The 17590-nt window shown below is 43.3% G+C and overlaps 1 protein-coding gene across 1 annotated transcript in view; it reads right to left on the reverse strand.

Moving 5' to 3' along the window:
* Positions 1–738: 738 nt before the first annotated feature.
* LOC311240905 (dual specificity mitogen-activated protein kinase kinase 6-like) overlaps positions 739–17590 on the reverse strand; it is a 49189-nt gene continuing 32337 nt past the window's right edge. The window contains exons 5-12 of the mRNA XM_084329516.1: positions 11248–11367; positions 7475–7591; positions 6587–6638; positions 6298–6425; positions 4122–4199; positions 3775–3914; positions 3542–3587; positions 739–1289 (exon numbers count right to left, since the gene is read on the reverse strand). Coding sequence (XP_084185642.1) covers positions 1212–1289; positions 3542–3587; positions 3775–3914; positions 4122–4199; positions 6298–6425; positions 6587–6638; positions 7475–7591; positions 11248–11367 — 759 coding nt within the window. The 3' untranslated portion in view covers positions 739–1211. The remainder of the gene's footprint in view (positions 1290–3541; positions 3588–3774; positions 3915–4121; positions 4200–6297; positions 6426–6586; positions 6639–7474; positions 7592–11247; positions 11368–17590) is intronic.

The raw sequence follows: 17590 nt of genomic DNA on the forward strand, positions 1-17590 counted from the left end.
GGCATACCGGGGGGTAAATGCTGCAGAGAAAGTGGAAATGCAGAGATGTCCAAAAAGAAGAGGAAAAAAAGAAAAACTAACAAAATGAACATTGTAATTCATGAGAACAATCTTCAGAAATGGCACAGAGTGGGGCGAGAGGAAAGCCCAGAACACCTCCAGGTAATGATGACATCTGCAGCGTTGTTTACATCAGAGGCCTAGGAATCTAGTAACTAGCAGGCAGGCAGGCAAGGAGGCAGGGAGGGATGTGTACTACGGGGTTAACTGCATTGACCATATTCACACGGTGGACATTTTGCTCTTATGTCACGCTCAGGATGAGATTCCTTTCCATCCTGATCCCCCACCTGGGCATGACATAAGAGCAAAATGGCTGACGTTTGAATATGGTGAACGGAGCAGTGTCCTCCAAGAAGTACAGTGAGGTCACATGATCATGAGGTCACATGATGGGAGACGCCTTGCATTCCTGCCCCATAAGTCGATATACATAAGATCTCTAGGAACGACCCGAAACTCATCCTGTGTCCAGTCACCTTTGACCCCCCCCCCCCTCCGTGCAGCATGTCTTGGAGCCTGCCGGCCCTGCCCTATGACTACAGTCCTGCGGTGACCAATCACTGCAGGGCGAGGTCGACGAACGAGGTCAAACTCTTCTTCACCAGATACGATTTGACGGATAAGGCCCTTGGAATTCACACTTGAAAAAAAAGAAAATAATAACTGTATTGTGAGAAAACAAATAAACAAACGCATAAGCAAATATAGCTTTCATTACACAAAAACATAGGCATCCTTTTTTTTTTTTTTTTTTTTTGATGATGAAATTCAGAGTATTGAGCTTACAATATGTGTGATAAAGAAATAATTGGCTGGCTCTGTCTGCTCAGAAGAAAGAGATTAAACCAAAACAAAAAATACAAGAGACGGTCAGTTCATATTTGTAGAGTCGGATAATTGCGCACACATCAAGTGTGGGGTGTAAATTAAGCCTCTTCAGTCTGCAGGACCATAAGAGTTTATATTAACACCACTCTCCCAACTCCAGTTCTGTTGAGCTGGCTTCAGTCTTTGGGTCACCCCCTGCTGTGTGTGTGTGTGTGTGTGTGTGTGTGCACGCACGTATACAAGAGTCTTGAGTATGTCATTCCAGTGAGTTTAAAAAGGTACAGTAGGTCATTGGTGCATTGATGGAGAGGTCCCGCCTGTCAGTCAGCCAGGATGACCTTGACGAAACTGGCCACGTCTGTGTCTTTGGAGTCATGCAGGATGAGGAAGGGATGTTGCTATAGAAACATCAATGAAAAGGAGAAAAATATATATGTATGGATAGAAGTGCACCTAAGGACAGAAGGATAAACACAGGGGGCTCCTAACATCTCTTCCTGTATAGAATTCCTGTGAAACCCATTTAAAAAGGTCCATTCTGCAATCCAGATGTAAACAAAACACTGAAGGCAGAATACGGGATGGACGGGCTGACAGTATGTGACAGTTAAGCATGAACTGTACTTGACCTTTGAGGCTTTTAACTCATTCCCGGCCAACCGCGTATATATACGTGTTTGCTCGCCAACCGTTCAGCGCCATAAACGTATATATATGTTTTTGGATTGTTATTTCTTTTATTCGATTTGTTTTATTCATTTCAGGCACATGGACCTCTGGGTTACCATAGGGAATCATTCTGAGATCGCTAGAGTGCAATACCGGCCGCATCCTGCTTTGGGTCAGGCGAGTCTAGCGGTTCACCCGATCACATTGAAACGCGTCCAATGCATGTGTTGTGCCGGATTATGTTGGGGACATGATGGACACCAATACTGGAAATCGCGATCAGACAATTGGAATATTATTTTTGGGATACCTCCTAGTAAAGGTAAGGAGTAAGGACTATATGACATCAATCCTACTTTGATCCAACCATGATTTCACATCGATCGCAACGATCATATGTAACATACTCCAATACTCCAAAATGTATGCCGTTGGTGACGATCAAAGCATAAAAAAACTACCCCCCCCCCCCCTTTCATGCATTCATGATGAAACATAATACCTATTATATACATTTGATTTGGAAATAGTAGCGAGTCAGGCGGCTGGGTGGCGTAGCGGAGATTGTGCTCGTCACCAATGCAAGAGACTCCGGTATCGAATCCCAGTCTCAGCATTGCCTTCGGCTTGGGCCAGCCGTCGTACAGGCTCATTTGGCAGAGTCAGCGGGTGGAAGTCGATGGGTGGGGATTGGACGTTGTGGACAGCGACCCCTACAGGTCGGTTGGGAGACGCCTGCACAGCAGAGACAGGAAGTGGCGAGGGTAGTGTGAGCCTCCTATGCGTTACACCTCGCCAATGAGAGTCCGTGCTGGCAGGCGAAAAGATGCGACAGGCTGCCTCCTCGTGTGCCAGAGGGAACACGTGATGCAAGTCTTCTATCCTCTCTACAACCGACCAGTGGGGGGCATAGTCGAGCAACGTTCAAGACAGGGGAGGGGAGAATTGGATACACGAAATTGGGATGGGAGAAAAATAGAAAATAAGGAGAAAAAGTGGATAAAAAAAAAAAGAGGAAATAGTAGCGTGTCCAGGCAAGAAACGCCAACGCTTATAGCAGAATTCATATAGCGCCCTATAACTCAGCTTTTCAGGAATTAGCCCGGATCACTCCTAAACTATACAATATTCACCACGGTATAACACGTGAACGTATACATGAAGAAATGTATCCTTTATCACATGTTGAACGATGAATAGTTGATGTCAAATGAGCCATAGTATTGTCTCCATAGCTAGAATATAGATATAGCGCTGCAAACACCGCCACGCATCCCCATCTCTTAGAGCGGTGGCGCAGTAGGAACAAAGATGGCTAGACCCGCCGGCCCTGAAAGAGTTAAAGGGTTTGTTTACATCTGGAATGTCTGTAAACACTGAAATAAAAACAACACATTCTTAGAAAGCTTTCCATCTACAAGTCAAACTTGTTCAGGAAAGAAAACTTATGAATAGACCCAAGGTTTTGGTAAATCACATCCCAGATTGTGACTTTAAATCACATGTAAATTGTAAATTTTTCACATTGTATGCTACTAATGTTTACTCCTTAATCTGTTTATAAACAAACTTGAAACTTGTGTGCTGCATAGCCCTTCACAATGGCCCCTGTACAATAATTGTGATTAAACACCATTATGATTTTAGTTTAATTGAGAAAGGATCCCATTTTCATATCAGGGGAGCTGACCGCAAGATATGGAAAGCCTGGATAAACATGCATGAGAAGCTGCTCAACCATTATTGTTTACATGCTGAAATACACACATCACAATCATGGAGGGTTAATTACTTGGTCAAGCCTGCCCTCTTGTGGCCAAGAGCAAGTACAACAGTCCACTGGACGTCAGACGCAACACGGACGCCGTTTCTACACCAGTCAAATCAAAATACACTCTACTCAAATCTATAGCCATCTCATAGGAATCTACAAAACAAAAACAAAAACAAATGAATCAAATAAAGCAAAATACAGACTAACCATTAATTCTGTGTAGGCTGGTCTCTCATTGGGCTTCTTTCTTAAGCTGTGAAGATGAACAGAATGAAGGAAAATCAGACTAAATCAAACAACATAATGTCTATATGAAAAAATGTAAATAGGCCCAAAACATAGATGTGACGGGAAAACTACAGAGCAAGCCCTGCCTTCTGGTGGCCCTGGGACGAGCTCGCGGGGAGCTGAGCGAGATACCTGGACAGTGAGAGGCTTACCACTGGGAACTGAAGTCTACAAACTCTGGGGAGAAGCGGTCGGCAGGCAGCTGTGGAGAGGGCTCGTCCACCACCTGCTTGAGCTGCTGGAAGGGCGTTCCCCATGAGTCGTAGGGGAACTTCAGAATGGCCAGCTCAATCTACAAGGGACAGACAAAAAGACCAGGTTAAACGCACACGCAAGTCCCCCCCACTTCCTGCAGAGAGAACAGAATACAACTATGTGGTGGGCATATGTCGTGACTTGTGATAGGTTCAATGTTTATCAATGCCTGCATCATTTGGAATGTTATTCAAATGGGGTGCAGTTATTCAAAACCCTTTGCAACAGCGTGATGGTGACTCACCATAGTGATTCCGAGGCTCCATATGTCTGACTTGACACTGTAGCCTTTCTGGTTGAGATCAGGGTTGATCCGCTCAGGCTGATGCAGGGGAAACAGAATGCGTCAGTTCTTATGCACAACACACCTCAGTGGCCCCTTTATTAGGTGCACTTCATAAAGTGGCCACTGAGTATGTAGTATACAGTACTGTGTGAAAGTCTTAACCGGAGTGCCATCTATCATTTCCAGATAGTTTTGCTGTTATTTGCCTAGTATTGGAGATATCTTCCGTAGAGATTTCTGCCGTCACTCCAGTACAATGAACATACCTCGTTTGTAAGCAGTTTCATGTAGAAACTATTTTCTCCTGAAGCACACACCCTTAATAATATATGGCGGTTGTACTTTAGAAGAAAATAGTTCCTACATGAAACTGCTCACAACAAGGTCTTTGGATTATCTTGAGTAACCGGGTCATGATTTCTGGAAAGACATTTTTTTTGCCTCTTTGAGCACCAGAGTGCCATTCAGCTCCACTGTATTGGGAGTGACAGCAGATATCTCCAAAACTAGACAAGTCACTGAATCATCTGGATAGATGGAGCACTCCAGGTAAAGAGGTGTGTTTGTTTGTTTTTTTTTATTTTGGGTGAAGTGCCCATTTAAGGCTACAATATTTATCTGGGCAGCACATGTTTATTTGCTCAGAAATCGACTAAATAACAATAAATACAAATCAACATTAATACAATAAAAAACAAACAAGATTGCTTTCCAAAAAGTTATTGGTGTCTTTTGAAAGGACTAGAATACAGGTTTGGTTCCTAAACAACTCATCGAGGCACCAGAGTCATAATGTGTTGTTCTATGTAGCCTACATGGATCTGTTCAACTCCATCATTACGCTGAAACGGGCGTGGTGTGATTTCAGTGACTTTTTCCTGTACCATTTCTCCATCGACTTCTATTGTTTATTGTTTATTAGCAAAGGATCCCCATTAGCTGACGCCAAGACATCAACTAGTCTTCCTGGGGTCCGAAACAACATTAAAACATTACAACATCTACAATTAAAACATAATACACTTAAAACATAGCAAGATGTACAAACCGAGGAAACACAACAACATTAACACGCATACAAATTATATCTGAATATATAAAAATATAAGGTAACATAACATATTGCATTACCCAACATTATCATTATTATTGGCTCACATGTAAGATCTTAATTTCTTTTTGAAGCTTGCTACACCTCTTATGTCACGTATGTCACTTGGAAGACAATTCCATGTCCTGATAGCCCTATATAAAACCGTTCTTTGCATACGGGTCGATTTTGCATGGGGTAGAATAATAGTAGTTCTATAGTAAAATAGGACACAAATAATAAGTCACTCAAATGTTTACCTATGTGTATTTTCACTTGATAGTGACATGAGGGTGATGCTTTATATTGTCTTTGAACCTTCAGGGACAGGACTTTAATAACACCCAGACGTCAACTACATATCCTGCAGTGTGTATGAAATGGACTCAAACGGCGCCCATAAGTGAACCACATACTGCTCCGATTATATTCTGTCCACTGTAGACTAATCCCATTAAGTCCCATCCAATTGTATTGAGGGGTGCTGGTCTCTGCTTTATTAGCATATATCATGAATATATGAATGACCACAATTCATAAAGTCAATTAAACATTAGATTTCTCTCATATTTTGAGTGTAAAATCAAACAGTGGTGACCTTTTTAATTTTATAGCCTTTTTTGTTCATATTTAACGTTACCTAGTGTGTACTGTAGGTGTTAAGGGGGCAATTACTTTTTTCCACACATGGGATACAGATGTTGGATAACCTTTGTTTTTATTAAATAAATTAAATAATAATTGTATACTTGGTTTTTCACTCAGGTTCCCCGTATTAAAGATTTAAAAGCATCCAGTGTGACAAATATGCAATTGACCTCAAACCCTGCCCTCTCTTCTTGATCCTTCAACCACAACTGCTGCTTCCCTTTGTCCAAGGGTAGCAACAGTTGTGATTGGAGGATCAAGAAAAGAGGGTGGTGTTTGAGTTGAGATAGGTCAACTATAGAAGCAAATCAAGAAGGGGACAAATACATTTTCAAACAAACCCCATCCACGTCATACCAGAGGCCCCCCCTCTCCATTTCTACCCTCCCCACTTACCGCCATGTAGGGCTTGCAGCCGGCGTCCATGGTCTTGGCGACCGAGTCCACGAGGTGACCGCTGATGCCGAAGTCACACATCTTCACCTGGCCCTGGGTGTTGATGAGAACGTTGGAGGGCTTCACATCTGCCGAGGGAAGTATGACGGTGGGGGAGAAAGATCAACAAGCAGAAATACTAATCTCCTGCCATCGCAATGTCCTTTGCTTTGACAACAATCTGCAGCGACATGGGTGTTACCTCTGTGTATCACAGACAGGCTGCTGTGCAGGTGTTCTAATGCCTTACCTCTGTGTATCACAGACAGGTTGCTGTGCAGGTGTTCTAATGCCTTGACAATCTGAGAGAAAAGAGGAGAGAGGTTGAGTTGTGCATAGATAGCAGAAGATAACAGATTAGATCAGACCGCTGTGACCCAGGACTGTGAAGATGAACAGTGGGATGAACAGTGGGATGAACAAGGACAAGTTTCAAGTTCAAGTTTCTTTATTAGTTGTCATACAAAAATACAGAATACTTTTATATGAAATGCTTTTTCCTGTTCTGCTCCTGAGAGTGTGCTAGATAAAAAATAAAATAGATAAGTAAAAAATAGAAATAGAATATGACACACCGTGTCATATTATGCAACGCATTCTCTTGCATGGATTAAGACATTCTCTTGTCAGACCAGTCTAAATAAGACAAGTCTGTTGCATAAATATTAAGACAGATTTATTTTGAGACAGAAAAGTTAGCCACCACCCTCCCCCCCTGGCTAAACGTGAGTTAAGACTATACTGTTGCGGTGGTAACAGCTAAGCAGCCTAACTAGAAATGTTTCTCAAACCTGTTTTTCTTATGCCAGTAACAACATTTATGGAAACATTATGTTATGTTCCTTTAGTTAACAACCTTTTGTTATTGATTTAGAATGCAGCACTCTGTGCTTTGAGTGAAATGACAAGTAGATACTGTATCTTGGACTAAACCTTCTATATGGCAGTAACCATGCATTATATTGTGAGTACTTGTATGTGTTCATTCTCTCTCAGTCCATCTTCATGCAACTTGGTCTTATATGAAGTATCTGTGAGCCACCACTTGGGGCAGAGTGGAGAACTGCGAGTGAGTGAGTCGGTCCATGAGGTCGTTCACATCTAGAACTATGATACGGAAGAGGAGTCGTGAACGTACCGCTACAGTGATCTTGCCCAGGATGTCCTCAGGGATGGTGATGCCTTTTTCTATAACCTGCTTGTAGAACTTGTCCAGAGACGTGTCCATCAGCTCCATGCAGATCCACACGTCACCCTGAGAACACAGGAGTCGAGCAACAAACGACCAGGAGGTGAGACGGAAGACAGACACCCTCATGCAATGACTGTACAAAAACAGGTAATACTGGAAAACAAGGCATACGATTTAGAACCGCAACATGCATATTGTATCCAGAGATAGTGTGTTGTGGATCCACACCACAGCAGATGTGAGGCTTCAGTAGATCCCTTTCCATAAATGATCCAGAGGTGAAAATATGTCGAGACTCAAAAGATACTTGTCTGGACACAACAGAACGTCTACCTGAGGTCTAGTGATTCTTTCATGGAGAAAACATTGTCCAACAGAGAGATCGACAGGATTACAAATACCTAGTAAGGAACATGCCATGATGATGATGGCTGAAACCCTGGGTTTTGAAGGCTTTGTCAGCTTTTAACTCAAGTTAACCTGTCGGGTACGCTAGCTAGCAGGTTCGCTTTGGAGCACAAGTTGTCATAGGCTTGCACCTCATGGTACCAAAGCACCTCAAAGGCCCTAAAAACAAGGCTACAAACATCACAAAACAAACTGGTCAGACTACTGCTGGGCCTTACTCATAAAACCCACCTCACCCCTGCCCACTTTGACAACCTAGAATGGCTTAGAGTAGACGACAGAGTACAGCAACTTGCAATGGTCCTGGTCTACAAGATACACTACACCACCAAGGTACCCATGTACATGTCAAAATACTTCCCAAAGGTCAGTGAATACCACGACCACAACACCAGAGGGAGCTCCACAAATCATGTTCAACCCAGATTCGGCTCAAACAAGGGACTGAACACGTTTCGCAATTATGCCACATCAATGTGGAACGCCCTACCCAAAGCTGTAAAGGAATGTGAATCACTACCCACTTTCAAAACCACTCTCAAAGAACACCTACGAGAGACTGCAATTCGAAACTGGCCCCTGTAAATGTCCTAACCCAACCCCCTCCAATGTAGTTTCCCCCACCCTGCCTACCCAACCCCCCCCCCCCCCCCCCCCCCGCCCCCCTACTGTATATTTGTAGATCTGGTATGTCATAAATGTCTAGATGTAACAGTACTGTCTACCTGTATGTCATGTATGTCATATTATGTATGTTATGATGAATTGAAAATGGGGGAAAGATGAAAGTCTTTCTCTGGTCTGCATCCCCTTAACAATTGTGTGTATTGAGCTGTACTGTATTGTACCCATTCTGCAATCTGTTAATAACATTTTCAATCAATCAATCAAAACCCATTCTGCAATCTGTTAATAAAGTTTTCAATCAGTCAATCGTTATTGAGACGGAATTACTTCATTCTCGGTTTCTGAGATTTTCTGAGAATTCTGGATTTCCTCCAGTTTATCATGTATTTAAATTACTTGCTTATCCCATTTTCTGGAATACCCCTCTGGCATTAATATGAGTCTCCAATATCCATACCGACATCCGATTGCTCGGATTCCTCAAAATGCAGATAAAAGCACACATCACCATTTCTTTTTGTGTGTTTTTTATCCCATTTTCTCTCCAATTTATGCTAATTCCCTATTGTGTCATGGTCCTGGTCATCGCACTATCCCTCTCGTTCTGGAGAGGGTGTAGACTACCACATGTCTCCTCTGTCTGTCTGGGGACGGTGTAGACTACCACATGTCTCCTCTGTCTGTCTGGGGACGGTGTAGACTACCACATGTCTCCTTTGTCTGTCTGGGGACGGTGTAGACTACCACATGTCTCCTCTGTCGGTCTGGGGACGGTGTAGACTACCACATGTCTCCTCTGTCGGTCTGGGGAGGGTGTAGATTACCACACGTCTCCTCCGAAACAGCCATTCCCCTCCCTGCTGAACAGTAGCCCTGACCGACCAGTAGGTGTCGCTAATGCAACAACCAGGACCTCTCCGGCTTCCCAACCGCCAACACTGCCTATAGGGAGGTGTAGTGGTTACGTCATTGTGGTTTCCCGCACGGTCCACCTCACTTGAAATTGTAATGCATTTCCAATGGATACATTTCTAAATCGTCTCGTTTAAAACAAATAAAGCATGAAAATTGGCATGGTGTACCTTTCTGTGTGTATTCATCCACAATCTATAGCTCAACATGAAACAATTCACAATTAAATCGTAAAAGTAGCAAAATAACAATGTTTACGTTTTCGTTGACTGAGGAACTACACTTCACGTTGGCGCTGCTGAGTCGACCGACGTCACCACAGCGCAGACTCCTGGCTGTATTAGGCGACAGCACTGAACGACAGGCGTTCTACTGGTAAGTGTAGTTCTTTAACGACAAATTAAAAACCTTATAATAACTTTCTATTTCAACCAAAAATGCTTAAACAATAATGTTAGTGATAGAAGGGAACTCATTTTGTGCAGAAATGGAAAGCTTGCCAATGTTCATGAGGCAGAATTATTACAATAGCCGATAATACATTTTCCCAATGATAAATCCCTATACGGGTGGACCACACGGGGAAACTAAAGTGACGTCAGACTACGCCTCCCTATTGTTCGTTGGAACGTTTGACCAAGCCGGAAGTACCGCTACTGGGAATTTAACCTGGGTATCTGCGGTGGTAGGCGAGTGCTTAGACCTCTAGCACAAGCACACATCACTATAGACAGCAGATAACTGGTTTCACTTTGACGCCATTCGTGAATTTCTAGAGATGATATTTTCATACCGATTGCTACATATTTGAACTGCCTGCCACCTGTAACCTTTTGTGTGCACATCCCTGTTGGAACAGTAGTGTAAGAACACATGTCTGCTTGCCTAGTTGTTATATGTGGATTGTAAAGGCGTCAACACAGTTACCTCTGTAGATGGTTTACTCTTTGGCTGATTGGAATACAGTCCATCCTCAAAGTCTCTCAGGCCCATTCCGATCTAAGGCCCATAATAATTCACAAAACTTCTTAGAGTAGCAGTGCTACCAGTAGTCACCAGAACACTCCCATCATGACCTTATTGAAACTAACTGACTGAAACGGACTCTAGGTCAGTACTTTCACTTTGAGAGTGTTTGTGAATATGGACCCTGGATCTTTACGTGGTTAAGTGCTATACAATTCAATAACAATCCAAACACCCTACAAACATGCTTGACATTAATCTAGGATGGCTTAGAGTAGACGACAGAGTACAGCAACTGGCAATGGGCCTGGTCTATAAGATACACTACTACACCACTAAGATACCCATGTACATGTCGAAATACTTCAGTAAGGGTCAGTGAAGTCCATAACACCAGAGGGAGCTCCACAAATCACGTTCAACCCAGATTCGGCTCAAACAAGGGACTAAACACGTTTCGCAATTATGGCACAATAATGTGAAACGCCCCAACCCACAGCCGTAAAGGAATGTGAATCCCTACCCTCCTACAAAACCGCTCTCAAAGAGCACCTACGGGTATAGCTGCAATTAGAAACTGGCCCCGGTAAATGTCAAAATCCCCTCCTCCAACCACCGCCAATGTACAGTTTCTTCCCCTTCGGATGTATATATATATTTTTTATGATCGCTTTTTCTTACACAGTACTGTATATTTGTATGTCTTGTATATGTCATAAATGTCTTGAAGAATTGAAAATGGAGGACCCTTATGTAAACAAGACATATTGAGTATTGAGCTGTACTGTATTGTACTGAGTGCGCACCTCTCTGAAGAGCGCTCCGTAGAAGGTGACTGTGAAGAAGCAGTCCACGGTCCTCATGGAGATGTCCAGGTCCATCAGGAGTCTGTTCTGCTCCAGGGTGTTGACTGTGGCCCGGATCCTCTGGGAACACAACCAAACAAACACAAGAACGCCCGGATCAGCCGAGCGTCAGAAAGCAGAAACACAACACTAATTAAATCATGAACATTTATATTAAGCAAACTCATATTTTCCTCCGTTTCTGAAGGTATCGAACGACTGACCATTCTGAGTCCTAATCCTAAAGTATCATCTTTGCTGTGAACTCTGGGTCTTGGTGTTGGATTGTGAACATCTTGAAAGTGAGCATTGAATTTTATCAGTGGGGAAATTCCTCCATAACAATAGCGTATATTTGCCTGGTACTGGACAGATATCCAACCTCTAGCCTCTTACAACGGCTGGGCAATACACATCAGTCAGGTGACTCATGTCCATAAATATTTGATCAACACAATTTTTACAATTTCGAAATCAAACAATCAAGATGTGCTTTAAGTGCAGTCTTTCAGCTTTAATTTGAGGGTATTTACATCCAATCAGGTGAACGGCATAGGAATTACAACAATTTCTATATGTGCCTCCTCCTTTTTAAGGGATCGAAAGTAATTGGACAATTGGCTGCTCAGTTGTTCCATGGCCAGGTGTGTGTTATTCCTTCATTATTTCATTTACAATGAGCAGATAAAAGGTCTAGAGTATATTTCAAGTGTGGTATTTGCTGTCAACACTCAATATGAGGTCCAAAGAGCCGTCTATCAGTCAAGCTGAAAGACAAACGCATCAGAGAGATCGCTAAAACATTAGGTGTGGCCACTAAACTGTTTCAATTCTTAAAAAGAGAATGCACTGGTGAGCTCCGCAACACCAAAAAACCTGGAAGACCATGGAAAACAACTCTGGTGGATGACGACAATTATAATGGTACAACAACTGTGTCTTTCCCTGGTGAAGAAAAACCATTGGCCAGAGCAAGAATACTCTCCAGTAGGTAGGCGTATCTTTGTCAAAGTCAATAATCAAGAGAAGACTTCAGACTGAATACAGAGGGTTGACTACTAGATGTAAACCATTGGTGAGCCTCAAAAAGAGGAAAACCAGATTAGAGTTAGAGAAAAAACATCTAACATCTATCTATGCTTGTACAATTTTGGAACAAGATCCTATGGACAGATGAGACAAAGATCAACGTGTACCAGCATGAAGAGAAGAGTATGGAGAAGGAAACAAACTGCTCATGATCCAAAGTATACCACCTCATCAGTGAAGAATGGTAGTGATAGTATTATGATGTGGGCATGTATGGCTGCCAATGGAACTGGTGTGATGATGTGACAGCTGGCAAAAGCAGCAAGATGAATTTTGAAGTGTTTTGGGAATTATTATCTGCTCATATTCAGCCAAATCCAGAACTCATTGGACAGTGCATCACAGTGCTGCAGATGGACAATGACCCGAAACATACGGAGAAAGCAACCAAGGAGTTTTTTAAGGCAAAGAAGTGGAATGTTATGCAATGGCCAAGTCAATCACCTGACCTGAATCAAAGTGTGCATGCATTTCCCTGAAGGGGAAATGCTCCAAGAACAAGCAGGAACTGAAGACAGTTGCAGTAGAGGCCTGGCAGAGCATCACCAGGGATGAAACCCAGCATCTGGTGATGTCTATGGGTTCCAGACTTCAGGCTGTCATTGACTGCAAAAGATTTGCAACAAAGTATTAAAAGTGACCATTTTATTTATGGATTGTTAGTTTGACCAATTACTTTTAGTCCCTTAACACTTTAACTGCCGAAAACGCCGGAACTCGTCATTCCCCGCCATGCTCAAGTTGCCGAGGACGCCGGAACTCGTCTTTGATATCAATATTTCAAAAATCTGTGATCGGAATCATATTTCCCCTCTGCAGCCTTGACACACAGTTCTGATCTCCTCTCAATCCTCTAGCGGTTCAAGAGCGCCATCTGGTGGCCGATCGGCAGATCGAAAAACCGGATGTCAACCTTTAACCCGGCAGGACTCACTCCATATGTGGTCCGGGCACTCGCTAATGTTAGAGAGACTCAGTCTTCACACAGTGAACATCGATCGGTGGAAATAACTCGAAAAAACAACATGATTTGGACGTATATACTATTATACAACCTGGAAATAGATCCGGTATTTCGACATCCCATAATTGAAAACTGTCTACTCCACGCTGATCGCCCAACGGCCCGAGGAGACTGGGGTGAGTTTTAGCGTTATATTCTAACGTGTTCTTTACTAACTGCTATGATGAACATATGACCCACATTAGATGAATGGTATAACGTTGCCCACGGAATTATAAACGCCCCCTCGCCCATCCGGTCAACATCAGATGCCGTGTAGTAAATTCTAGAAGTACCGTAATTCCTCTAATAGTAACCCCGGCTTGTATTTGTTTAAACTGTAGCGGATACCAGGTTTGTATTAGGAGGAGGCATGTATAAGAGAGAGGCCTATATTTCTAATTTTCAAACAGATCATAATGAATAAATCAACATTTTGTGTCAGTTTGAACCCAGTAAAATGTACTGGGTTCATTTATTGAAACCAAGTACTGTATGAAATACGGTAGTAAACAGTGCAATTACAGGTGGTAAAAAAAAGTAAAATAAAGCAATCACAATACTGGTATAATAATAATAACCGTTTTATACAATTCTGAGGTAGGCTTACTCTCTTGGTAAACATTAACACCATACCATTATATGGTATTTACTGCACAGCCAGGCCAGCATATAACAACAATAACAAAATATATTGCCTATGGTAAATCCGTTGAGGGAAATACCGTAATTCCTCTAATATACATGAAACCCGGCTTGTATTAGGAGGCCGGCTTATAATTGCTTAGCTCAACAGCGCACCCGGTCATTAATAGAGACCCGGTTTTTAATTGAATACCGGTTACTATTAGAGGAATTACGGTACGTCCAATTGAAATGTTTGATCTCGCACAGATTCCTACCAAACTGTATTTCATCATCAATATAATGCATTTGGGGCTATAAATCACGTTCTGGAGAAAGCTGCAGAAAGAGATGAAAACATACTTATACTTTAGACCATATTTTAGTATGAATATGTGAATGAAAAAGTTTAACGTTGCTACACCATGAACAATACATATAGGACCTTGAATGGGCCCTAATAATGGCAATCTAGCAATATAATTTAAAAAGTTATAGCCCTGCAAAGAAGGGGAACTTCTCCATGTTAAATAGAGCTGGCAACGGATGGTATATCATGAATTTAACCTTAGGCAATCAAAGTGTTAAACAGGGGGGTACACATGTAAAAACTGTTGTAATTCCTACACTGTTCACCTGATTTGGATGTAAATTCCTTCAAAGTAACGCTGAAAGTCTGCACTTAAAAGCACATCTTGATTGTTTCATTCCAAGTACATTGTGGTGGTGTACAGAGCCAAAATTGTGTGAATGTCCAAATATTTATGGACAGACTGTAAAATCACAATATCTGCTTAGGTATAGAACATCATGACATGGTCTGTGGCTGATTATTTTAACAAGGACTCAGTGTCATAGATGCAAAGTGAACTGGTCTTCAACAAAGTGCATCGTCCGTTAGTCGCCATTAGGGGCAGGGTGGCTAAACTGTGAGTGAATGACTGCGTGAATTACTGGCTGAGTGAGTTAGTGACATTGTCGGTCATAGAGGTTCTTTGCATCTAAAAAAGCAAAATGAGGAGAGAGGGTTAAGGAGAGAGAAGAGAATGATGAGGAGGAGGAGACAGAGGAGTGGTCTGGATGATGCAGAGGAAGGTGCTGGCAGGGACCGGCTAGAGATAGTCACAGTGCCAGTGAAAAATACCTGTTGAGGTCTTTTCAGACGGGGAGCGATTGACGCACCTAAGTAATAGATTTTCAATAAAAGGCGAGTGGGCAGGCAGGGAGGCGTGTGCAGTCTGGCAAGAGGACTGGCAAGAAGACGCCACACAAACAAAAATTCAAAGGAGAAACATTCTATGAGTTCCCTGATATAAACTGCTTTGGACATAAACAGATCAATCACATGGCAGATTATATATCCATATGCAACATCTCTTGTCTTGTTTATGTTAAGCACATTTGTGCTAGCCTATTATTAGCTACCAACTATATTAATATGCTGCATGGGTAATTTTAGCAAGTAGCCTATGAGCTTTCACGGGGTATCTGCAGGTTTCAACAAGTTCAATTTAATACTTTTTAATATCACTTAAATTTAATACCAATTTCAAGACCATACTAGCAACAATATTTTGTATTCCTTTTTTTAAACTTTTATTTATAGCATTTTCAGCTTTTTCTGGCCGCGCAGGACCGACAGAGGGAGAGAGGGAGAACAGGAGGAGAGTAAGTAAGTAAGTATTTATAAAGCACCTTTCATACATGTCATGTAGCTCAAAGTGCTGTACACAAACATAGGCATATATAACGATAAAAGCAATAAAGTCAGTGATCAGTTAAGATCAATGTTAAAAAAAAAATAATAATAAAAAAAAAAAAGAAAAAAAAAAAAAAAAAAAAAAAAAAAAAAAAAAATAATAATAATAATAATAATAATAATAATAATAATAATAATAATAATAATAATAATAATAATAATAACGTAAAAATGAAAACAGTCATTTGCTGACCAGTTTGGGAGAACAGGTCCGCACAAACATGTCCGTTCAGTAGCAACCGGAAGTAGGAAATGCACTAAACCAATGCACTTGTACAGTAGGTAGCAATGTTAGCTCTCATAACGTTAGTGTAGTTACGTTTTTATTAGTGGTCGCGTATTGTATGCGTATGTACCCGTTCCCTCATCTAAAGAGTTGGGTCCATAAGGCTTTTCCAAGCCTTATGCTAACCCTGCAAAGGAAGCGTAGGTAAGCCCTAGGATGGAAGATCGGAGATGCGCATACGCATCCTACAGGTCTATGGAGGAGAACCAGACCCCCACCTGACAGTGTTCAACAGGTAGGAGATGATCCAAAAAATGCTGAACCTTCCCATGGGACAGGTCCAGCCTGGGTCTGACACCCCCCCCTCCAGATTTCTCAGGCACCAGAGAACACAGGGAGGAAAACGCCACGAAGATGGCTTGCTTCGTCCACAGAGATCGTTGACCAGAGCTGTCACTGCTGGAGACCCTGACAATAGGGTCTGTACCAAACCCGAAAACGGGTGGGGTTGTGTAAACACAAGTCACCGCCTCAGCGTTCTCTCCATCCACCTCGACATATGGTACTGCCGTAGTCATATGTGATGACACTCCCAACGCACCCACCGCCATGTGGCGCAGGTCCGCCAGGAACTGTAGATAGTTGGCCCGGTCCCACCCGCTGTGCGTAGCCAACCCTGGAACCGTGCGAGCAGAGCGTTCCGTGTCGGGACATCTGACCCTGACACCACCCATGAGGCAATCACACCCAAGGGGGGACCCCGACAGAAAGGGCCGGTTTGATACGGGGGGCTTTCTAGGTGAAAAAGCCCCCCCACTGAACACCCCTCCAGAACATGCTGAGGAGTTGTTCTGCAGCCGGACATGCAAGGTGTAAGGACCCCATGGGTTCCTACACACCGTAGCCCTGCAGTGATATTACTACCACCCAAATCACGCATGCCTGCGAGACCACTGCCAATCTTTCAGGAGTGGGAGGCACCAACATGATACCTGGCCTGGCGAAGGCGAGGCCGGGGAAGCCCGCACGGTGTGCCTCAAAAGGTTTCGAGCCCCCCTGCTGACAACACTTATAGTTGACAGACGTAACACCAGGCTCAACCAACACAGCTTATGGTGTGGGAGCCGCTTGACAGCACAACATTCTCACGGACAGACCCAGGCTCAGCCATCAACTGGGTGTCAGCCCCTGTCCCCATGAGAAGCGAGAAGTGGGGCCGCCCGCGCTTCAACGAAGGCACGCGGGCCGCAGCCAAAGGAAACAATCAGAGCCCACTTTTTCCGCTGGTGTTGGGGAAGGGAGTGATCGGAGAGCGGGCTGCTCGTGGCAGGACGGTGACGGCTTGTTGTTCAAGCCGAACCCATCCAACATGGCCGATCCCTCGGCCGCCAAGGCTGTCGGCCTTGTGGACACCTGTCGATTCAACGCCCAGGATCCTCTGACGGGGGAAAACATGGCCGCCTGTCGAGGGCCTCGTCATCGCCGCTGACGAGGCCGTGCTCTCTCTTCTTCTGGCTGCGCGGTGTGAGGCGGTGTGGGGCCTAGGACAATACCGCCCGCGCTCCAGCAGAAGACCAAAATCCCCTGCGGAGAGGGGAACCCT

The sequence above is a fragment of the Notolepis coatsorum genome (assembly GCF_963971535.1).
Source record: "Notolepis coatsorum genome assembly, chromosome: 14".
Classification (NCBI taxonomy): Eukaryota; Metazoa; Chordata; class Actinopteri; order Aulopiformes; family Paralepididae; genus Notolepis; species Notolepis coatsorum.